We start from the raw sequence: 22,673 nt of genomic DNA on the forward strand, positions 1-22,673 counted from the left end.
AGAAAGCGGTGGGTTGATGGTGGCCGTGGTGGTTGCAAGTGGTGTTTGTGTTTTTGGCGGGTCCCCCACGTCCGCCGCCACCAGCGTGCATGAATTATTAATTGCTATTTTACTGTAATTCTTAACCGTCAGATTCGTCAATTTTTCTCGCGCGCCTCTAAACGATCTCGGCACCAGCAAGCGCTTTTTGACAAAGCAGCTTCAAGCTTTTCGTCCCTCGAAGGCAACCCTAACGCAGAACGACAGTCTCGACACATCAAACACACACACACACGCCAACCATACCGACCACTCGAAACGAGATTGAAAGGAATAGAGGAGATGCAATGATATCAAGTGTCCCAAAAGGCACAAATGTGAAGTGCGTGTATATGTACAAGAAATGAGTGACTTCTAGAGAATCTGCCTCGGTGCAGCATGCGAAGACACTTCCATTCCTCGTCCGAGCCCGGCCCCTAATGGCGCTGCAGGGGCAAATGAGCTAGGAGAAGAGATCTGTGTCGTTGCCATACCTGGCCGTGGCACGGGCGCGCCAAAGCCTGCACCGTAAGGCATCATCCTCACGCCGCCTCCTGGCGCGTATTCCTGGTGCTGCTGTTGTTGCTGCTGCGTGGTCAATTTGGGATCATTAGGACCAAGCGGACCAAGAGGACTTGAGGAACCATTCGAGCTGCTGCCTCCATATGGCGAGTACCTTCCATTGCGTCCGCCTTGGCCACCTGCCGCGGAAAGGAATGCCTCTCCGCTCGACGATGGCAATCCATCGCGGTATCCGCCTGTCGGATTTGCGGGAGGTAGATCGCGCGCTTCTGGCGCCTTCATGGGAAGCACCCTGCTACCTGCGTTGTTGGGCGTGTATCGACTCGTCCGCCTAGGATCTCCCTTGCCAATGCTCTCTACACGGCGCAGAGGCTTGGGAGCCTCGTTGTTGTTGGACGGCATGCGACGCATCTGCGAACCACCGGCAAAGTCGGGCGTCGAATCGTCGCTGGGGAGGAACATCGACTTGCGGTACGTTCCCGGTCCCACACTATCGATCCGGCTGCGTCGCATATTGGCTGTATCGGTGGAAGACTGATTCTGCTGCGCGTATCGTGATCGACGGTTTTTGGAGCTCGACGGAGGCGGACCGCGCGCATAGGGACGTTGCTGTGGGGTTTGTTGCACCAGACTCGTACGTCGAGGCAGCACACCAACGGGGGGGCCACCGAGAAAGCTGGTGCGATGCTCGCGCATCTCGGCCGACGCTTTTGGTGCGCCGCCGTTGATGGCGTTGTGGTCAAAAATCTGGCCTGGTGTGAAGCCGGAGCCATCAGGCATGACCGAAGACGACAGCAGGCCGTTGGCCGCGTGTGGCGCGTCGTAAGAATTGTCCGGATTCGAGTGAACGGGCGGATGTGAACCGCTGACATTGCGTCGGAAGGTTGCAGATGCTGCTGGGCCTGGCAGGTCGATGCCGGTGCTTGCCCCTCGAGCGTGGCCACGACGAGCGGGACCCGCAAATCGATTTGATTCGTCGCCGCTGAAACTGCTGGCGCTGTTGCTGGGGATCATGCCGAATCCACCATTTGCACCACGCGCGGCGAATGCGCTGTCGTTGCCGTTGGAGCTTCCGAGCGAGTCATCGGCCTCTTCGTAGCGGCCACCGCGACCCATGGGCTGCGCCGAGTCGAGCAGACCGGCGTTGGGATTGGACACGTCGTGCATCAACTCGTTGGCGCGATACATGCTAGTGCCACCGTTGTGGGCGGCTGCTGATCCGTAGCCTGCCGCTGAGGGCTGATACATGGCTTTGGCATGGTTGTAGGTGCGATTGTCGGAGCGCGGTCGATTTGCAAATTTGCACGTGATGCCGACGAGGACGAAAAGAAGGAAGACGCCGATGAACCCTCCGAGGATGATGGCAACAACCGGAGCTTTGAGACTGGAAGTCTGTTCTCGTGCGATCTGACTTCCTGACTTTGTAGAGTGTTCAGTCGATTGAGTGGCGCTGGCGGTGGCTCTAGCAACCAAAGTGGCACGACGGACGACATGCTTTGCAAAGCGTCGTGGCGCGTCGTCGTGGAGCGTCATTGCGGGGCCTTTGCCTCCGACGCAGCGTGCTCGGATGAGTTGCTGCGACTTGCGCTGATCTCGACGCGATTGCTATCTAAGCAGTAACAGTGCGATCAGCGTGTCGGTTTGTGAGCGAGGTGGTTGTTCCGAAAACCGTCGAAAGCGACAGGTCCAGCTGAAGTTGCTTGACAGAGTGTGAATGTTGCGGATCTCTTTGGCTTGAGAAGAAACGTCGCGGTCGATTGGACGATAGACGGCGATTGGATCAGAGCAAGGTATATCGAGCGAATCGGCAGAAATGAAACGAGCGTGGGACTGGATTCCGAACGGGACCAAGGACGGATTAGTGGCGAGCAAGGATATACGTAAATGATGGCGGTGGTGCTTCCGTAGATACAATCTTGCCAGCAGGATCGTCAAGGGAAGCGGCTCGAAGACGAGAAGAGCAAATTCGATTGTCGAACCTCAGGTTGGCAAGATTGTTAGTACGCGCCGTGGGAGGGGAGAAGAGCAAGAACAGGGGAAGAAAAGGGTGATAGTGGAGAGGCAAAGAAGGCGATCGAAACACCCTGTATAGATGAGGATGGTGAGCAAGGGTGATGATGATGATGACGATGATGAAGTGAAAGAAGGAGAGATAGAGGAGAAGAGAAGAGAGAGACCCGGGTGAGCGAGAGAGAGAGACACACACGAAGAAAAACCAGGCTTGCGGACAGGGAGAAAAGGAGCAGCCGATGCGGTCGGTGTTACCGCTGCTGGTCGGCTTGACACGCTGTGGGGGGTTCGTTGGGTGCGAGATGGTTTCACAGCTGCCCGAGACACACTGCAGCACGGCTTGCGATTTTATAATATTTAAAGAAAGGTAAGCAAAGCAGTTCCACAGCGCACACACGAAGAATAACTTCCCTTTTCTCTCTCCAATACGCCGACTTGGTTTGCAACCTGGCTGTTTAGCGTGCATGATTTTGCACATGGTCCGGAAACTGCCTTCTCACCGTCGTTCGATCCTGTGACTTCTGGCGGATACCGCAAAGTTCTCGGTGTGCGCCAAGGAAGAGAGGGGGTCCGCTGTTCTCATCTCTACAAGAGCGCGCACGCGTCATTAAGACCTGGATGTAAAGAGCAGCAGCGGTAGCAGTGGATGTCGAAGAAACAGCTTAGATAGCAGGTGTGGGCGGACATGCATGAGAACCCGGCAAGATCGTTTTTCGTGCTCAAGCCGGTGCCGTCGACGCCGCCCACCATATGCAACAAACCCCTGCTTCATGGCAGTGCATCTATGAAGCGCGCTTCGACCGATGCCATCACGATCAGTGCGACTCAACACCAAGCACAGCAGCAGCAGCTGCAGCAGCGAAAGAGCGAGAGAGTATGTGTGTGCAAGTCTTGCAGCACCCACGCGAAGCTTCGGCAGCAACGCGGCAAGAAAGTTGGCCATTGACACACACGGCTCGAAAGGGCAGCCGCTGCACGGTTTATTGCCACGCAGGCCACGCCGCCATGCATCCATCCATGCTGTTGGAAGCTCCCCGAGTTGCAACCGCGAAGCAAACACTGCGCCAGTGCCTGCCAGGGTTGTGGTTTTTTAATATTTCTGTCTCATTTGCAGCAAAAACACGCAATTCAAATGCCAAGCATGCGCCCCTCGTCGATCTTTGCACCAAAAGGTTGCAACGCGTTCTCTTCGAGGACGCTCTGCTGTCAAAAAGCTCACAGGCCAGCCGGCGTTTTCTTGGACCCTCGGCGACACGCTTCGGAATGCATGCATGTGATTTTTCGGCACACAGCCTTTCACCCTCTCGTCCGTCAATCGAGTGCGGACGACGACTTTGCTGTTGGCACGCGCAACCTCGGAGCAGCTTGCACCTGCCGTGGGCATTTTCTTCATCTCTCTTTACTGATCGACATTGCTATCCCGCCTCAGACTTGCTACGTAGTTGTCACAAAGATCTACGTAAGCGCAGGCGTTCAAGCAAACACAGGACAGAGATCAGTCAGACTTTGCTCTAGCGGTCAGCACACTCGTACGCGACAGACAGCGCAAAGACAAGGAGGCAAAGCTGTCATTGAAATCTTACACAAGTGGCCGCGATGACCTCTTGGTACGACAAATCAAAGATAGGTCACCTGTGTGCCCATCTTGATCGTACTCAGCACCTTTGACCAGATGACAAGCAGCCAGTTGAAGCCAGCTACACCTCCGCCTGCCGAGCCACTCTTGCCCACCAGCTTGCTCCTCGCATTCTGCGCAGCCGCATTCCGTCGTGCTGCATTGGTCTTGGCCACGCCCCGCTGCGCAGGTGGCCTTCGAGCCACGCGATAATAGACGAGCAGCATGACAATCGCCGACATGAGCCACGTCCTGGTCTGGTTGGTCCTGCGAAAATTAAACATGCCCGTCAGCGTCGACAGGATGGAGTTGGATGTTGAGCGGTTCGAAGTTACATCTCGCTCCGATCCCCTTCTGTTGTTGGAGGACGACGAAGAGCTACTGGGATGGTGGTCTCCCTCCATGTACCTCGACAGATGAGCGCGCGTCGACGCGTAGCCTGTATCATCCTTGAAGCGTTGCTGTTCCTTGGCTGCCCCTTCCCCGCCATTGCTGCGTGTCGATCGACGAGAATGATTCGAAGCAGCCGAGGTGCTACTCTCGTTCCCTCCATCATAGTCCGAAGACCGAGACGAGCTCGAGCGACGCACAGATCGGCGCTCCGACTTGTGTTCCTCCTTGGCACCATTCTTATTGGATGACTCGACGCTGCGTGTCAAACCGGGAGACAAGGACGGGCTGGTCGACGATGATGACCCCGACTCGGCCGCACCGTTGCGAGGCGAAAAGTAGGTGGGAGATTGGCTGCGCTGCCGGCGCTCGGATCCAGATCCAAATGAGACCGGAGGCGAGTCGCCATTGCTGCGGTGGCCGCTGCGAACGCTTGCGCTCATCTTGCTTGCGGCTGCTGCTGAGGACGAAGATGCCACCTCAGTATCGGTATCCTTCTTGCCTGTCAGGAAGTTGCCGATGCCCGACGCAAGATCTCGCGCTTTGCCACCGACCTTGCTGGAATTCTTTCCACCAGACGAGCCGTTGGCAGCAGCTGCGGCCGCAGTCGCCTCTTTGGCCTGCTTCTCTTCAGCTTCTCGCTTGGCTTTTTCTTGTGCGTACGTCCTGTGAGCACTGGCCATGGCTTCCTCCTCCCTTTCCGATTGTCCCGACAGGTGAGCCTGTGCTTCGTTGATCTGCTCGAGCAATCCAAACTTGATCGATTCCGCCAAACTCGAATAGCCCACGAACTCACGCGCATACTCCCACTCGCCAAGGCGTGATGCAAGCACATGGAGCGAATAGAGGCCCACGATTTTTTCGTACGCTGCCGCCGCCTTGGGATTGGGAGCAGCGGCGCCAAAAGCAGATGAAAACGAGGCAAGGTACCATTCAGCGATGAGGCGAGCCGCATTGGTTCCTGTGCGTGCAGCTGGATTGAGTGCGTCCAAGCGGAGCGCTGCGAGCACGGCGGACGAAACGACGGAAGCAGGCAATTCGATGGCCAAGTGGATGGTTTCAGGAGTAGGGTCGAGCGAGGGCGCGTCTGCCTCTCCCGAGGTTTGGGTGCAAAGCCGCAGAGCCTCGAACCACAGATGGCTGATCAAGCTCTGTGGCTGCTTGGAGAGAAGAAGCGAGATGCGGTCGATGGCAGCAGCATCTGAGGCAGACTGTTGCTTGAGGTGGGCGAGCTTGTCGTGGATGCTGGCAGAGACGTGCTTGTCGGTGTAGACCTGGGAGAAGACGGTGAGTCGGAGGATGGCGACCTTTTCGACCAATTTCTGCACGTCCAAGTCGGCATCGCTGAGGAATGACGAGGCAGTGAGGCTACTTCCGAGCTGCTGAGACGAGAAAAGCAAATCAGCGGCGTGCTGGCTTTGAAGCAGTGCAGTCTGAAGATCCTTGGCGAGAAAGGCTCTTGCTGCTTTACCGTAGTGCGCCTTGGCCGTCTTGGTCCGTGAGAGAGTCTGACTATCCTCTTCAGAGGAGGCGACTGAGGCGGGACGCTTGAGGTCCAAGCCAGAGGCCGAGATAGACTGCGAGAGGGAGAGATCGGCAGCTGGTGCGCTCAGCTGGGCCGCTGATGAGCCCGCCGGCGCGGATGATGTGCTGTCTGGCACCGGCATCCTTTTTCCAGCGACGGTGGCTCAGTCGAGTGAGTATTCGCTCGATTACGGTACGCTGTACAAGCCTTTGAGCGAGATCGCCGTTCGATTGAGATGCGATGAATGGATGGATCGTGGCGAAAAGGCAAAAGGAGAAGTGTGGGGTAAGCTTAGTTGACTCGGAGTGAAAGCGCAGAGGAACTCGTCTGTGCGTTGTGAGCGAGATCCGGTCCAACTGGAATTTGCTCAGCCGGTGCTCATTTGTTCTGCCAATTCTCGCGCGGATGAGAGAGAAACACAGACTCATGTGACTTTGTGGAGAAAAAGTCGGCGAATTTCAATTGATCTCGCTTTTTGTGATTTCTGGATGAAACTCGCTTTCAAGGGTCTCGTCCTGGACCAACACCTGACCATCTCAACTCGCCTGCCCTCCACGACAGGAGGTTCCCGTCACGGACTAGGCTAGATGATGATGGGCTCAAAATGACGCTGTCTGACAGCATGACATCACATCATGCAAACGACCGAGAGGCGGCGGATGCCATCATGGCCACGTTTCTCTCCGCCCCGACCGCAAAGCAACGCATGCTAACGAAGCTCATGGAGAGCACCGACAATCGTTATCAAGATTTTTGCCTCCATTTGACTCGACAGGACTGTTCCGACTCGAAAACATGCGCGAGGCTGCACTTCAAACCCGTCCTATACCCGCAGACCGACCCTTCGTACGGTCATTGCAGCTACCTCAACACCTGCCATCGCACCACGTCGTGCAAGTACCTTCACTTCGAACTCGATACCGACCCGCCTCAGCCGGCATTCAGCTTCAAGACAACAGATCCACGGCATGCCTACGAGCCTGACTCGGAAGAAGCGCGAGAGATTGGGCTAATCCATCCTTCGCGCACGCTCAAGGAGCATGGCTTTGAACAATGGATCCGTCCGTCCTCTTGGTCCTCCTCACCGACAGCTCCAGCAGCTGGTCCGGTCGCAGACCAGAACGCGCAGTGGATCGACTGCGATCTCAAAAACTTCGATTACTCGATGTTGGGCAAGTTCGACATCATCCTCGCCGATCCGCCCTGGGACATCCACATGTCGCTGCCCTACGGAACTATGAGCGACGACGACATGCGCTCGATGCCCGTTCCTGTTCTTCAAGACGAAGGTCTCATCTTCCTCTGGACGACAGGTCGAGCTATGGAGCTGGGACGAGAGCTGCTAGCGCACTGGGGCTATACGCGCATCGATGAGCTCATCTGGGTCAAAGTGGGTCAGACGCAGAGGCTCATCCGCACTGGTCGAACGGGCCATCATCTCAACCACACAAAGGAACACTGCTTGGTGGGAGCCAAGGTGCGTTTATCGAGCGCTTCCAGCAACCAGACAAGCACAGTGGACAGCAAACCGATTCTAGGGTCCACACAGCAATACATCGGCAGCCGCGCAGCCGGTGTGCCACCACCTCTTCCTGGCTGGGTGCACTGTGGCATCAACGCCGATGTCATCGTCTCCGAGGTCAGAGACACTTCGCGAAAGCCGGATGAACTGTACAGCATCATCGAGCGCTTGTGTCCCGGAGGCCGCAAAGTGGAGCTGTTTGGCCGCAAACACAACATCCGCCGAGGCTGGCTTACATTGGGTAACCAGCTCAAGTCCGACCATGTGCTCGACCCTGCGCTCCAACAGCGTTTGAATTCCTTCCGCGCAGGCAGCGCGAGGCAGGAACCGTCGTATCCGCCGGCGCAACAGCAGCACTACTACTACGCGGCACCTCATTCCACGGTCCCCACTGGTCCCGCCATGCAAACCGGATACAGCACCGTCCCACATTCATCTGTCCCACCACCCCCGCATACCGGCTTCTACTGAGCCACAACAAAACAAAAGAATACCCGAATCAAATCACCTTTGCCATGCGCTCGCTGACAGAGACTGCTACAGCGTCCGTGGAGGGACCCGTCCGACGAGAGGGGGCGCGAAGTTCTGCCGGAGTGATGTGAAAAGCCTCGATACGCAATTTTGTGGGAGCCGCGGAGCGAGTTTGTAGTCGCGGGGGTGTGGCTTGATTCACAGGCAAGGCTGAAGAGGACGTGCGTGACGTCGCCTTGTGCGTCGCGTGCTGCAGTTGAGGAGATTTTCGCCGGCTGTGTAAAAGTTGATTGCCGTAACCGGTACTTGGGGGTTTTGCGGGGTTTTTTCAGGACACTCACTCACACCTTTCGATCAACACTGTCCTTCCTTCCTTCTTTCCTTCGTCCTCACCATCTTCCAGTATCCGCCATGACAGGACTATCTCTCGCAGGGCGCACAGCCTTCATCACCGGCGGCTCGCGCGGTATCGGTCTCGAGATTGGCAAGTCGCTTGCCTCGCGCGGGGCCAACGTGATCATCGCGGCGAAAACCGCCTCTCCACACCCCAAGCTGCCTGGGACGATCTACACGGCGTGCGACGAGATCGCCTCCGCAGCCTCGAGCGCAGGCAGCGACGCTGTCGCGCATCCTGTGCAGCTGGATATTCGCGATGCCGGTGCGGTGGAGACAGCGATCAACGACGCAGCGGCGCGGTTTGGGGGGTTGGACATCGTCATCAACAATGCGTCGGCGATCAATATGGCCCCGACCCACACCGCGAGTGTGAAGAGCTACGACCTGATGAACGGCATCAACTCGCGCGGGACGTGGCTGGTGAGCCGCTTTGCGCTGCCCCACTTGCTCGAGTCGGCAGAGAAGAACCGCAACCCGCACGTCGTGACGCTCTCCCCGCCGCTCAACTTCAACACCCTGTCCACCACCCCTGGGTCTGCATCCAGTCAACTGCCCCCCATCTTCCCGCAACAATTTGCGCAGACCGCGTCCGCCTATACGATCGCCAAATTCGGCATGAGCCTGCTCACCCTCGGCCTCGCCGCCGAAACGTTCGGCAAGATCGCAGTCAACTCGCTCTGGCCCTACACGCTCATCGCCACGTCGGCCATGAAGATCGTCAGCAAGGACGCGGCTGTGCAGGAACGCCGCTGGCGCAACCCCTCCATTGTCGCCGAAGCCACCGCCCGGCTCGTCGAGGAAAATGCAGAGTCCTTCACCGGCCAGTTCTTGGTCGACGAACTCTACTTGCGCCAGAAAGGGCTTACGTTGGATCAAATTAAGAAATTCAATGTCGACGAAAGTACACCCCTCGACAACCTCGCTGAAGACCTCTACATCAGCCAAGAGCTCAGAGACGCCATCCAGGCCAGTCGACAGTAGCTCTTCCTCTCACACTCTCTGTCTCACATACTCCCGCAATGCCAAAAAGTATCTTGTCGATCCTGTCTGAACAGCTGTGCCAGCTTTTGTTTGAATTGCATCCTCTACGGATCCTCTTTTTGTTAACTTATTCAAGCTCAAAGATCGCCTCGTCCTCATCCTCCTCCGCCGTCACGACGGGCAACGTCAGCGGAGAGTGCGGAGCAGCCGCCGAGCTACCCGCGCGTAATCGCTGCGTCGCCGGATGCTGCGCATACCTCGCAGCCCCCACCGCTGACGAATGCCTCTGCCCGCCCCCCTCGGGGATCGCGATGCCCCCTTCGCCTCTGTGCGACCCGATCGCCGAAAGCTGGGGCGAGAACGGCGAGCCGGTGCTGCCGCTCCCACCAGGCGAGCCGAACGTGCCATTGCCCAACTGCCGCTCCGCGAACGACCCGCTCAGTCGATGACTGCCCGGCGCGCCGACAGTGTTACCACTGGCACTACCCACAGCAAAGCTGAGCGGACTGCGATGAGCCAGCACGGACGAAGGAGCCGTCGGACCCAGTCCAAAATCATCCAAGCTGCCCGGCACCCTCAGCCCACCTGTAGACCCATTTCCCAGCTGCTGAGTGGGAGCCCCGCTAGGAGCCGCCCCAAAGCCATCACCACCAGCCCCTCCCCCTCCGCCAATGGTCCCAAAGCCACCACCCCCAGCAACACCACCGCCAACTTCCGCAGGCCTTCCGGTACGCAGATGCAACCTGCTCAACCCAGCCGCCAGACCCTGCGGAAGACTCTGGCCTGGCGCATGATGAGCTGCCGCCCGGCTCGCCGAAGTCGACAAGCCAGCCGTGCTCTCGCGGAACGCAATCGAATCAATCCCGCTCGTCCTTCGTCCACCAGCGAAGAGACCGAAACTCTCCCCACTCGCCTGCTGCTTCTGATGGTGCTTCGACTGCTCCTGAAACCCAGTCGACAAATTGCTCGCATTCGCCCGCTCCGCTCCAATCGCCGATCGCCCAAACCCAAGCGACGACCCAAATGCCTGCCCTGCCTGCGCCGGCATACTCTGCGCGACCGTGACCCGCTCGTCATTGCCCGCGAACGAACTCGATAGCCGATTGCTCCGGCGCCGACGCTCCAGCTCAGCCGGCGTGAGCAAGTCCGACAGACTCGACGGCAAAAAGTCCTCCGCATCCTCCATCTCCTCCTCCACTTTACTACCCCCAACAGCCTGCGCACCAGAAGCGCCCCACAGCTTGGCACCATCGTCCATCCTCCCTACACTCCTCCCGCCAAACACATCCCGATTGCTACTGCTGCGTGCAAACGGCCCCGCCCCACCCTCCGAGTCCTGGCTACCACTGAAGAACAGCGCATGCCCGCTCGGATGGCTAAACGGACTCGTCCCAAACGCTCGAGAAGCCGACGCTGAGGTCCCAAACGCGGCCGCCGCTGCTGCCGAATCCATCCCACCCAGCGACTGCGCCGCCAACGAAGCACTCAAGCTCTGCGACAACGTGCTCGGACGCCGGAATGACATACTCCCCTTGAACGACGTCGACAACGACGCATCCTGCAGACCGACTCCTTCGAACCCAGCTCGAGCCGCATCAGTCGACGGGGCCGCACCAGGCGCAGCACCGCCACTTGTCTGCAAGTCGTCCATCATCCCAAACGGCAGATCATGATCCCTTGTCGTAAACGACGCCTTCCGACCATGCATCTGCGCCGAGATCTGCGGCGCAGCGTGGCCGGGCGCCAATTCGTTCCTCGTACCCATCCCCTGCTGAGCTCCCATCGGCGACTGCGCCTGATGCTGCACCTGCGGAGTCGACACATGCCGATTCATCGACTTGGCCTGCCCAGCCTGGCCGCCACCTACAGCACCCCCCGCCATACCATGTTGTTGTTGCTGCTGCTGCTGCTGCTGTTGTTGTTGTTGTTGCAAACCCGGCGCATGCGGAAGCGGCTGTCCATGCTGCGCAGCCCTCTTGTTCTTGCGATCCATGCTCATCGGCTGGCCAGGTAACACATGCGCCAAGGCACACTTGTGGCCGAAGCGGCAGTTGCCCTTCAGAAACCACTGGCAAACGGACTTTTGCCCACCATCTCCCGGAAGAGTGTGGGCGAAGGGACAGGATGCGCCGGCCGAACATCCATTACTCCGAAAAAACTTGCATGGCACCTGTCCGAGCGCTTCCTTCTTCTTGGAGCTCAGCTTAGCGTTGGCGAGCGCGCTGCCCGTGTCCTTATCGTCGATGGACTCGCCTCGGTTGTGAGACATGGCGCGCTCCCTCGAATCTGCCCCAGACCCAGTGCCGTCAGGATCCGAGCCTGCTGCGTCTTCCACTCCACGTTGTTTTCGTCCACGACTCTGAGCATCCTCGCCTCCAGAGCTTTCGATTTCCTTTGCAGCAGACTCGTTGGCGGAAGCGTCAGCAGCGGCAGCAGCCTCCTGCTCCTTCCGCGCCTGCTCTATACGGAGCTTTCGACGGCCCAGCTCGGTATTGAGTCCCGACTCGGCCAAGATCTCCCAGTCCTCCTTGACAATCTGCGGCTTGGGCGGAAGTTGAGATGCGCCCACAGCTACGGATGCCGTCTTTGCAGTAGTCGAAGTCGCAGCGTCCGCGACTCCAGCTGAGGCCGGGGCTGGGGCAGTCGAAACAGACTTGCTCCCACTCGTTCCCAACGTGGCAGGGCTCGCGCCCTGCCTCTTCTCTGGCGAGGCCGAACGACCGCCCCGCTTCTTCCGAAAAGCTTCTTCCCGAAGCGGGTTACCTTCCAGCAGCAAGCAGAGCACCTTCGCACCGGAGCGACCCTCCATCTTCCTCACATCGTCGGACGTGGGCCGGTTGAGAACGCGAACAAGATGGCGCGCTGGCAGTCCGGCGGACGGTCCAACCTGCTCTTGAGCGGAAGCTGCAGCATCGACGTTGCCAATTGCCTGATCAAAAGATTGAATGCGAGGAGAGCCAAACATAGCCTCGACCTTGCTGAGATCGTCGAGCTCGCAGCCAGACAAGTCGAGAACGGAAAGGCTGGGCAGTGTTTGCTTGGCGTTATCGGTGGTACCTTCAGCTGTCAAGACGTCATCCCCAATGCCGCAACCTTGCAAACCGAGATCCTCGAGGCTTGCAAGATCTTGGAACAAACTGACGGAGACAGGCCCACGAATGTTGTTGTGGCCGAGATTGAGCGTCCTCAGACCGGTAGGCAGCCGCACCACGCTCGTACCTTGCGCTTTGGCCTCGAAATTCTTATTGCGGCGATTGGCAACGTCTGGAATGCCCAGCACACCGTTCGTAATACGGTTGTGGCTGAGATCCAGACTTCGCAGAGAGCGCATGGGAACGCTCTCCTGCGCATCAGACGCAGCGCCGAGTGGTTTGCGGTCCTTCTTGGAGGGTGAAAGCCCAGCCCAAACGCCATTCTCCTGTGCAGCATTCTCCTTGTCCCAAGCTTGACGCTGTGAGCGGGCAGCGGCGACATCGGCGTCGTTCCAAAGCACTTGAATCTTGTTGTGGGACAAGTTGAGAGTCACGAGATTATCGAGGGCTAGAAGGCAGTGCGGGAAAGCTGTGAGCCCATTTTTGGCGAGGGTGAGACTGGTGAGGGCCGAGAGCTGGAAGAGGTTCGGGGGCAGAGCGGAGAGATTGTTGCGGTGCAATTCGAGACGTTTGAGACCACGGAACTCGGCGAGCTTGTCGGGGATGGACTGCAGCTCGTTGTTGCTCAGTTGCAGCGTATGGAGTTCTTCGCGCATGTACCAAGGCTGTCGGTCGTCCTCTGGGATTTGAAGGAACCAAGACGGAGGTTCGTCGGCGACGAGCGAGAGGAGCAGTGCGGGCACCTCCCGCAGAGAGGGCGAACGTGCGGACAGGTTTGCTTTGCCTGAGAATAGCCAAAGCGAAGAGCAAGGAAGCAAGAAAGTCATTGGCAGAAGATGAGAGAGACATGCAGGTCAGCGATTTGTCCGCAGATCGAGCTCCGTGCCGATGCGGAGTGGCAATTGCAGGTCAACCCGCCGTGTTGAGAAATGATACTCACCAGTCTGTACACTAAGACGAACGACATCCTCCTCTGATTTCTGGTTCAAGTCCATTTCTGGTGCTGGCGAGACGGAGCTGCGGTCGGCATCTGCTGTTCTGAGCGGTCTAGCGGCCGGCTTTGGAGAGCCAAAGGGGCTTGCTATGGAAGCATCGAGGTCGCGGCCGAAATGAGGAAGCTCGGTGTTGTCACCCTTGGGAAGCGAAGGGCTGAGCTTGGTAGGCGAAGCAGAGCGGGAGCGATGCTCCGCCCGTTTTGCGGCTAGGGCAGCGCGCACCGCTGCCGACATGCGGTCGTCGAAGCGCTGAACTCTCGCCGAGCCGGACGTAGGTAGAAGTGGCGGCGGGAAAAGACAGAATGCTCGCTTTGGGTTCGAGAGTGATCGCACTGTATCGATCGAACAAATTCTTGTGGTTGGATGTGGTCGAACGGAAAGACGGAATAGAGCAGCAGAAGAAGAGGACGGACGAGGACGGGCACACAGAAGAAAAGCAGGGTCCACGTTGGGACGTCCAAACCGAGTAACACGACACAACACACACAAAACGCACGACCGGCCCCGTGGCCCACAGAGCCGTAACTTTTGGCGTGGCCTGGCTTGGCTTGGCTTGACCTGAGCACACAAAAATAAACGACCACCAAAAAGGAACATCCGACGAGCCCTTCTTCGCACGCTCTTCTCACCGCTCTACCTCTTTGCATGCTCTTGGCCCGCTTTTTACAATGCTTCGGGATGCAACGAGCAAGGCACCGAGCGGGGTGAATCGGGCGACATTCCAATTCGCTATTTCGTCTTCCGCGTGGTTCTTGGTCCTTTTGCATCCGTCTGGTCTGACAACGTGTGTCTCTATCAGCTTACTCGGATCAGACTCGGAAGACGATCATCGGCTTGGATTTTGAACAAGGCTGCTGCATGCCACGACGCTGGCCTTGAGTGTTGTGGTCCTCTCAGCACTCTGCCTGCGACAGGAACTGCATTCGCTTGGGTCCCGCAGCTGTCTGTCTGTATCTGTATCTGTCTTTGTGCGCGATTGCTGTGTCCAATCAACGCAGAGTATACAGCGGCACGCTTCCGGTGAACCCCTGGAGCAAGCAAGCTGCTTTCGATTGCAAGATGCGGAAAACAGCACATTTCTGACGGTCGAGAAGCCGGATGCAGACGAATCTAACAAATCGCAGAATTACCCACAGAAGCACACCGGGGTCATTCCGAAGTGCCTACGACGTCAAAACCTTTCTACCTTTGCGCATTGTATGTCTGGAGCAGTGTATAAGTGCAGATTCTGTTTTGCGATTTCCGAGCCACTCTTCAACATAAAGCTGCGTGAACTGATCGGGAGGCCGCCACACGGGTACAAGGGCCTTTCTAGCCAACCAGCTGCGAGCCAGCGACGGAGGCAATGTTGTTGAGCAGCATCTTGCGACGTTTGACCAGTCGTTCGCGGTCGATGGCTTCTGTCTCTTCATCTTCCTCTTCGGCAGCTTGTGCGCCATCCTGCGATGCTGAGGGGTCGGTGAATAAGACTGAAATGAGCTCCGCAATCCGCTTCTCTCCTACCTCGGCTTCGGCGCGGCTGCCCCATCTCCATTCCCACACGGTTGTCTCATCGTCGGCCCGGTTTCCCGCTGCACTCGGTCGCACACGTCTCCTCCCTTGTATCTGGGCCTGGTTGACGGCAGCATCCACAAAGTCGACTGCAACGTCGGAGCGCTGCTTCTCCAGATACTGCTGCCTGGTCATGGATTGGAGAAAGCCTTCCAGTGTGCCCTGCATCGTTCGCGTCCTCGCCTGAGTCTGTGTGCTTTGTGATCCCGACGAAGCCGAGCCATACGCCGGACCTGTCCCACGCAAGGCAGCAGGAAGCACTGTGTGTGATTCCAGGTGGATACGTCGCAGATACATTTGTAGCGTGGCTGCAAGACCAAGTTTGATTAGCAGGTTGAGTAGCAAAGCAAACAAAGTGGAGCAACAACGCGTGTCAGCATGGTCGTATCGAAGAGGTTTCGGGCATATTGGCGGCGTACCGCCGAACTTACCGTCGGTGATGGTGCGTCCGTTGACGAGGATGAGCGCAAGAATAAGGTACAAAAGACCCATCTCGCCATCTTGATGGTCGGCGCGGTTCCAGTCGACTGCCGCCTTAGACACGCTTGTAGCCTGGCGCCTTCGTTGCGAAGAGGGTGACGATGCACTTGCCGATCTCGTCTGCCCATAGGCATTGCTAAGCTCTTGATCCACGCTCACCAGCTCGTTGATCAGAGCAGGTGAAAGGGCCGAACATAGTACCCAGATGTTCGTTCCCGGCCCTCCATCCGCAGCACCAGAGTCGTCGGCGGAGGCTTGCTGACCACGAGGTCTGAGTCCGTTGGCAGAGGACGCGGCGGCTCGTAGTACATCTTGTGCTTGCTTGGCGAGCTCGGCGTTGTCGGCGCCCTTTGCACGCACTTCGACCATGGACAGGCCAAATGTCTGGTGCAGCATCTTTTGCGCGGCATTGAAGACAGGACCAGAACTGCGACTCGTCTTGTCATCAAGCACCTTGGAGCGGATATCGTCCTTTCTGATGAGCGTGCGTTGATATTCGCAGGCGAGGGCGTACCTGACGAGCTCGGCTGCTTTCTTGTTGATCTCGGCCTGACCCAACTGATCGGCCTGCTTGCGTGCAGCATCGAGGACATTGACCTTGCTGTACGAAGCCATGGTGGTCATGGAGCCATGATCACCGTCGTCCTGAGACGCCGACTCTTCTGGGGTGTCTGCTTGCGAAGCTTGAGCGTTCGAGGACTCGGCCTGGGCATCTCTTGCGCGGCGCCTTTCGGTGTCGGCAGGCACGTCCCGGCCACGACGCTGGCTTACGTACGTTGCCATGGCGCGAAGAATCCTATCGCTGTGAAGCTGTCGACGCTGTTGAAGGTGGTGGTGGTGGTGGTGTTTGTTCAGCGACAGCAAAGAAAGTGCTCGCTGTTCGCCCGCCTCAGGCGGGTTGAGCTGAGCTTTCGATGATTCAGGGTCCGAGTGTTGGTGTGTCGCGCTGCCAACTTTCTTTTTTGCACACGCTCTCGAGACGCGCATTAATACTATCTAACATAGCAAAATATTCGGTTCGGTCAACCAACGCTGTTTGGCCCGTCCAGCTTATTGCTTCTCACTGACCATCTCTGGGGACCACTGACATCGACTGACAGTGATGTCGAGGAAAAGGGGAGAAAGGCAATCAAACTGTTGAGCAGCTTCATCGTCGCCTCTTCTCCAAAGTCAAAGAGGATGGCGGGGTGGACGCGTGCGGTTGGAGAAAGGCGTCGGTGAATTGAAGCCTGAGGGTCATGCATGCACGAGGTGCCGCTTCGGCCTTGACTCTGAAATTCGAATCGTGTGTGGTCGAAGCAGGTCAGGAAGGCCCTTGCAGCTGCCAGAATCGGGTTGTGGTCCATGCAGCAGCGGGAAGCGAGCGAGCGACCTTTGACTTTGGCTTTACCAGCATCGGACTCCTCCGCCGTGGTCCGCTCCCTCAGACGAGCAGAAGCGCAGTAGCTGTCAAAGGTGTTTCCAGCAAGCGAGCGGAAGTAGGATTTACTAGCGTGACGGATTTGCCGCTTACGCATGCTGCTCGAGAGAACTTGGCTGGCTGGCCACCGGAGACTCCACCTTGGCGCTTTCTCCGTCTCACTCTCTGTCGCGCTTTCTGCGTTGAAAATGATCGACACGGACCAGCATCACGAGACAGCAGACGAAAGACTATTCTCTCTTCTCTTCCTCCATCGTCCCGTTCATTTCTCTCGTTTACATATCATCAACTACAATAACAACAACCTCTTACCACGGTCCCAACTAGGGTAGCTTCCATTGTAGGCCTCCTCTCTCTCGCGTAACAACTCGAACATCGGTCTCGATCTCTGCCGGCAGAGCTTCTCGCAACTTCTCAATCACATTGCTTCAAGGTTTCGTTCATCTCGCGCTCGCAAAGCTCTTCATCAGCGCGATTTAGTACATTGTCATTTGCATACTCATTGCGGTCTCCCGTCAGCGCCACCATTCGGCCAGGCTTCCATCGCATATCTCGTCCTCGCCTGCCATCCTTATTTCGGTCGACGCTGCCACTACGTCGTATTTCCATCTTCGCTGATCAAGCAGCCTCAATCCTCATCAGCACGCGATCACCTGTCATTCCCATACAGTCATGCACAGTCATGGCTCTCCGATGTCCGTGTTGCGGTCACGGCTCCTACGCTTTGCCACCATCGCCATGCTGCTCTGGACGCTAGCCGCCAATGCTGCGCCATCACCCATCGATCGACCTGGCTATCTTCCACCAGAGCAGCAGACCCCCGCTGAATCCGCTCAGTCCTCCCTCACACAGCAAAAGTGGATCGGTCTCACCCTCGCCATCAGCAGCTCTCTCGCCATCGGCACCAGCTTCATCATCACCAAGAAGGGCCTCATGGACGCAGCAGACAAACACAACGCCTTGGCTTCCGATGGTCACACCTACCTCCAAAACCCCATCTGGTGGGCCGGCATGGCCACCATGATCGTCGGCGAGGTAGCCAACTTTGCCGCCTACACGTTTGCACCGCCCATCCTCGTCACGCCGCTCGGTGCACTCAGTGTACTCATCGGTGCCATTCTCGCCTCCTTCATCCTCAAGGAAGAGCTCGGCCGTCTTGGAAAAGTCGGTTGCACCCTCTGCCTCGTCGGCACCGTCATCATTGTTGTCAATGCGCCAGAGGACAAGGAGATCCAGACCATCGACGAGATGCTCAACTATGCTCTCCAACCGGGCTTCCTCTTCTACTGCACCTTTGTGCTCGGCTTTTCGCTCTTCATGATCTTCCGCATGGTGCCCAAATACGGCCGTAAAACGCCGCTCGTCTACATTTCCATTTGCAGCTTGGTCGGTTCGATCTCGGTCATGAGCGTCAAAGGCCTCGGTGTGGCGCTTAAGCTCACCTTTGCAGGCAACAACCAGTTCACCCATCCCTCCACCTACTGCTTTGCTATTGTTGTCATCGTCTGCATTCTCACGCAGATGAACTACTTCAACAAGGCGCTCGATCAGTTCTCCACCAACGTCGTCAACCCGATCTACTATGTTTTTTTTACTACTTCGACCATCCTCGCATCAGTGCTCCTCTTCCAGGGCTTCAACACGACCACGGCGCCAGCTGTTTCTCTTTTGGGCGGCTTCATAGTCATCTTTACCGGCGTGTACCTGCTCAACCTCAACCGCATCATCGACCCAGTCACGCAACAGCCCCGCATGTCGCTCGTCACGGGCGAAGGCACCACCCGCTTGTCCGAGCAGCATGAGCGTCTGCTCGACCAGCAGCGCGCCATGAGCAGCTTTGCCAATGGCAGGACCAGCCTCAGCGGACCCTCTGGGCGCAGCGCTACCGTCTTTGGGCACGGTAGAAGGAGCAGTGCGGGTTCTTCGGTGCTATTCAACGCATACGAGGATGAAGAGGCGCTCGGGATGACGCGGCTGGACGAGGACGAGTACGAGGACGATCTTCGTGACACCTCGCCCATGATTCGCCAAGGCAAGGCTCGCTCTGCTCGCGCTCACGATGCAAATGGGCATCGTCCATCGGCAGAGACAACGGCGAGGTCACAACGTCAACTCAAACGGCAGAGCTTGATTGACGACGCTACGCCCAACTACGAGACCGGCAAGTAAGCACCCATTCTTGCATAGCAGCAAGTTACGTACGGAAGATATGCAAGCTTGGCCTGAGCGTGCATGTGATGTCGCTTTAGGGACGCGGCGCATACAAGCTGGGCACCGTCTGTCATGACCGAGGTCGTGCCTCTGCTGGTCTCCGTTCAGGCATTCTTGGTCCGTCGACCTCTCTTATCGCCTGCCCCCTCCTGATTCTTCTCTCACGCTTTTCTTGTCACTTCACGTCACACCAGACGTTGACTGTATAACTACCTAGAAGACGCAGACGAAACACTTTCAAACCAGGGAATGCCTTTTTGCTTCTTCATTCTGCGGCGTGTGATAGCTTTTTACGCGCACATCGCTCGCGCAGGAAGCGACGCCCACTCCAGTCAGTCCAGTGCGGCACTTGAATGCGTCAACAGCAGAGGCAAGAACGTCGGTCATTGCATGTGCTTGCAGTTGTGGCTTGCTCGAGTCATGGATGGATTGAAGGGTGAAAGCAAAATCAGAGAGGCAGGAAGTGGTGAGGAAGAGAGATATATGCTATGTGCAGCAAAAGTTTCGCAACCAGCATTATCCTTGTGCAGCTGCACAGCGTCGATCGGCGCGCTGTCGATCAAGGCTGACGAGGAGAGACCACGAGAGGCAGCATATACAGTAAACAAGGTAGCAGGTCGTACGAAGCCAGTGGAAGACACTCGAGAGACGACCTCAAGGGGTGCAAGAAGGGATATAAGGCTGCGAGGTCATGAAAGGAAGGTCTCTTCCCTTCGTCCACCATCTTGTCTCGCCCTCTCTCCACACCTTACTTCCGTACTGCTGACTCTGAACTTCCGTATCTCACTCTCCTAAGACCTTATCGCTAGTCCACGTGCTTAGCTTCTTGCTTGCCTCGATGATCCCACGCAGCGAACGCGTCTTCTTCCATCCCGAGGACAGTCCTGCGAGACTTTGCAAAAATCCGCCCCCTCCCCCTCCTCCATCCGTAAAGAGCCAAGCAACTCCCGACATGGCTTGCCCCATTGCAACCACAGCACGCTTGAACAACGGTAAGCGCATTTCCGTCGCCAAAGAAGCACGTCGGCCTCGAGTACTCGCGCCTGCTACGCCCTGGCGTCCGCGCATCTCACGCAAGATGTCAGCTGCCACGATCGAGGATCGCCCTGAACACCCTAGCCCGCTCGAACGCAAAGCCGGCAGTCACAAAGTCAACCTCAAGCTTGGCGCGACATCTGAGCCTTGCATGGTCTCGTCTGCTCCAACTTCGGCTACGCTTGCGGCTGGCGGTGAGAAGAAGGAATCACCTAAGCCGACGGTGTTGGTAGGAGATGCATATCGACACGCCGAGTCTGCCATGACAGGGGCACCGAAGCTGGAACAGGGTGAGGACTGGCGAGGCGATCGCTGGGGTTCGCTGCGCTCCTCGACTTCGAGCAGCATTGCCCCGGCCTTCGATCGTGCTGACGCGTTGCGACATGAACAGCGAGCCTTCAACCCACCTCCAGGGCTGGGACTGGGACTCGGCGAAGCTCCGTACCATGCTTCAGCACGACGCGCCGAAAGATGCTGGGCACTCGACACGAACAACGAAACCAATGTCTACGTCAATGGTCTTCCCAAAGAGTAAGTGTGCCGAACTCTCTTATTCGAAGCGTGCTGTAGAGCTATGACCCTGACGTTTGCCGCTACCGTCTTCGTATTTTCTCTCCAGTATGAACGATCAAATGCTGTATCTGCTCGGCTCGGCATGCGGAGTGGTGATCAGCCACAAGGCCATGATGGACCGACAGTCCGGACTGTGCAAGGGCTTCGGCTTCCTAATGTATGCCAGCAGTGAGATGGCCAAAAAGGCGATCGAGTGGCTCAACACGCACGGATTTGCTGCTTCCTTCGCCCAAGAATCCTTGTCTGCCAGACTGCGTCGCATGACAGACAACAGCACGACCAACGTTTATCTCAGCAACCTACCCATCAAGTTCACAACGCAGCAGCTCGAGCAGCTCTTCAGTCCGTACCCAATCGCCAGCCTCAAGATCCTGTATGACATTCACGGCGAAAGTCGAGGCGTGGGGTTTGTTCGGCTTTTTGACCGCATGACGGCCAAGCTGTGCATCGAGCGGCTTCACGGTCGCATTCTGCCTGGCACGACCTTGCCTCTGCAGGTTCGTTTTGCGGACAGCGAGGGACAGAAGCAGCTCAAGCACTCGGTAAGCCAGAAGCACACGCTCGAATCGCTCGGGCTGCTCCACCGCGAATCGCAAGTGCAAGCACACGGTGCCGAACAGGCTGGAGTGGGCTTGCACCGTGGGCTGGAGCGGATGAGAACTGCGAGCGAGATAGACGCCACCGCTGCACAAGCTCGACACATCGCAGCTACGGCCAGCACTTTCCTTCCTACGAGATTTCCTCAACCATATGTTCCTGTGATTCCTTCGCTGCCTTTGCACGATGGACACTCTGCTCTGGCCAACGAGCACTGTGCGCAGAGCATGACTAGCCTTGGTATCCAGATGCCTGGTGCTGCCATGTGGCCGTTGACGCACGTCGGGCCGCACGCTCACGCTGGAATGCATTCACTCGTGTCTACTGCGGCAGGAGTGGTCTACTCGGGCCCAGAAAGACATTATGCCCTGAGTCGACCTTACGCAGTCTCCCCGTTGATCGCGGGAACGTGGGACGGAGGCAAGCCGCAAGACGGCGTCGCAGATCCAGCATACCTACCCATGACCTTCATCCCGCCTCCTGGCTTGACTTTGGCGGCCGCAGAAGACACGCGTGACGATCCACCTCGCACCATTGCTGCAAGCCATTCACGCTCGCAACACGCGCGCCACCGCGCCACCAAGGCTCCCGTCCGCGTACGCTTCCCCGCCACTGCTGCAAGCAGCGGCACCGGCACCGAATCAGCCCAGCGAGCAGTGTCCGATCCAATGGCGATGCTGGCTGCACAGGCTAGAGTGCGCCAAGCGTTGGGGATGCGCGACCGTGTGCGTGCGGCTGTCTCGGCGGATAACTCGATTGATGAAGACGCAGTGCACTCTCATATGGCTGCCGATGCTTCGATCGTTAGCAGCAACGGTACGAGCGGCCACAATACGGACAGCGAGGAAGAGGATGTTGAGGAGGAGGAAGATAGTCTCAGCGTTGACATACAGATTGATCCTCGCTGATCCTGCCGTGTGGTTACAGGTTGGAGTTGTAGATACGATTTTTTCTTGCTGAACTCGGAATCCTGTTCTTGTTTTCTTCTCTCAGCTTCATGACTGCTTGCCTTTCACGATCATTCCATGGCATTTAGCTTGCTGTGGTCGTCACTCCTTGAGATGCATGCTTTCGTGGACGTCACAAGGGACGTCGTGACAGTGAGGAGTGAATCTGGAATTCCATTTCGGTGCCTTCTTTTTTTTTATCGTCTCTTTTTTACCTCTTTCAGGGTCTCGCAATGCGTTGTTTCGGCTCGTAAGTGCGCCAAACTCTGAGCTGATGAACTTCGGGAAGGATTGCATCGGGCCGGCGATGCCGATGATGCTA

The 22,673-nt window shown here is 57.4% G+C and overlaps 8 protein-coding genes across 8 annotated transcripts; 4 read left to right on the top strand and 4 right to left on the bottom strand.

The window, feature by feature from the left end:
* Nucleotides 1-393: 393 nt before the first annotated feature.
* EX895_005640 (uncharacterized protein) lies at nt 394-2,073 on the bottom strand (the record flags this gene model as incomplete). Its single annotated transcript, XM_029886232.1, has 1 exon — nt 394-2,073. The coding sequence occupies one exon, from the start codon at nt 2,071-2,073 to the stop codon at nt 394-396; it is 1,680 nt and encodes a 559-aa protein (XP_029737463.1).
* A 2,094-nt stretch (nt 2,074-4,167) lies between these two features.
* On the bottom strand, nt 4,168-6,222 carry EX895_005641 (uncharacterized protein; the record flags this gene model as incomplete). The annotated part of the gene is made up of 1 exon (XM_029886233.1): nt 4,168-6,222. One exon carries the CDS (start codon nt 6,220-6,222, stop codon nt 4,168-4,170), a length of 2,055 nt encoding a protein of 684 aa, XP_029737464.1.
* Nucleotides 6,223-6,702: 480 nt separating this feature from the next.
* On the top strand, nt 6,703-8,073 carry EX895_005642 (uncharacterized protein; the record flags this gene model as incomplete). The annotated part of the gene is made up of 1 exon (XM_029886234.1): nt 6,703-8,073. One exon carries the CDS (start codon nt 6,703-6,705, stop codon nt 8,071-8,073), a length of 1,371 nt encoding a protein of 456 aa, XP_029737465.1.
* A 411-nt stretch (nt 8,074-8,484) lies between these two features.
* On the top strand, nt 8,485-9,450 carry EX895_005643 (uncharacterized protein; the record flags this gene model as incomplete). Its single annotated transcript, XM_029886235.1, has 1 exon — nt 8,485-9,450. One exon carries the CDS (start codon nt 8,485-8,487, stop codon nt 9,448-9,450), a length of 966 nt encoding a protein of 321 aa, XP_029737466.1.
* Nucleotides 9,451-9,577: 127 nt separating this feature from the next.
* Nucleotides 9,578-13,771, bottom strand: EX895_005644 (uncharacterized protein; the record flags this gene model as incomplete). Its single annotated transcript, XM_029886236.1, has 2 exons — nt 9,578-13,326; nt 13,483-13,771. 2 exons carry the CDS (start codon nt 13,769-13,771, stop codon nt 9,578-9,580), a joined length of 4,038 nt encoding a protein of 1,345 aa, XP_029737467.1.
* A 1,077-nt stretch (nt 13,772-14,848) lies between these two features.
* On the bottom strand, nt 14,849-16,351 carry EX895_005645 (uncharacterized protein; the record flags this gene model as incomplete). The annotated part of the gene is made up of 2 exons (XM_029886237.1): nt 14,849-15,321; nt 15,520-16,351. 2 exons carry the CDS (start codon nt 16,349-16,351, stop codon nt 14,849-14,851), a joined length of 1,305 nt encoding a protein of 434 aa, XP_029737468.1.
* A 1,309-nt stretch (nt 16,352-17,660) lies between these two features.
* Nucleotides 17,661-19,157, top strand: EX895_005646 (uncharacterized protein; the record flags this gene model as incomplete). Its single annotated transcript, XM_029886238.1, has 1 exon — nt 17,661-19,157. One exon carries the CDS (start codon nt 17,661-17,663, stop codon nt 19,155-19,157), a length of 1,497 nt encoding a protein of 498 aa, XP_029737469.1.
* A 994-nt stretch (nt 19,158-20,151) lies between these two features.
* EX895_005647 (uncharacterized protein) lies at nt 20,152-22,312 on the top strand (the record flags this gene model as incomplete). The annotated part of the gene is made up of 2 exons (XM_029886239.1): nt 20,152-20,765; nt 20,854-22,312. 2 exons carry the CDS (start codon nt 20,152-20,154, stop codon nt 22,310-22,312), a joined length of 2,073 nt encoding a protein of 690 aa, XP_029737470.1.
* Nucleotides 22,313-22,673: the final 361 nt, after the last annotated feature.

This window comes from Sporisorium graminicola, chromosome SGRAM_7 (genome assembly GCF_005498985.1).
Source record: "Sporisorium graminicola strain CBS 10092 chromosome SGRAM_7, whole genome shotgun sequence".
NCBI classification, from domain to species: Eukaryota; Fungi; Basidiomycota; class Ustilaginomycetes; order Ustilaginales; family Ustilaginaceae; genus Sporisorium; species Sporisorium graminicola.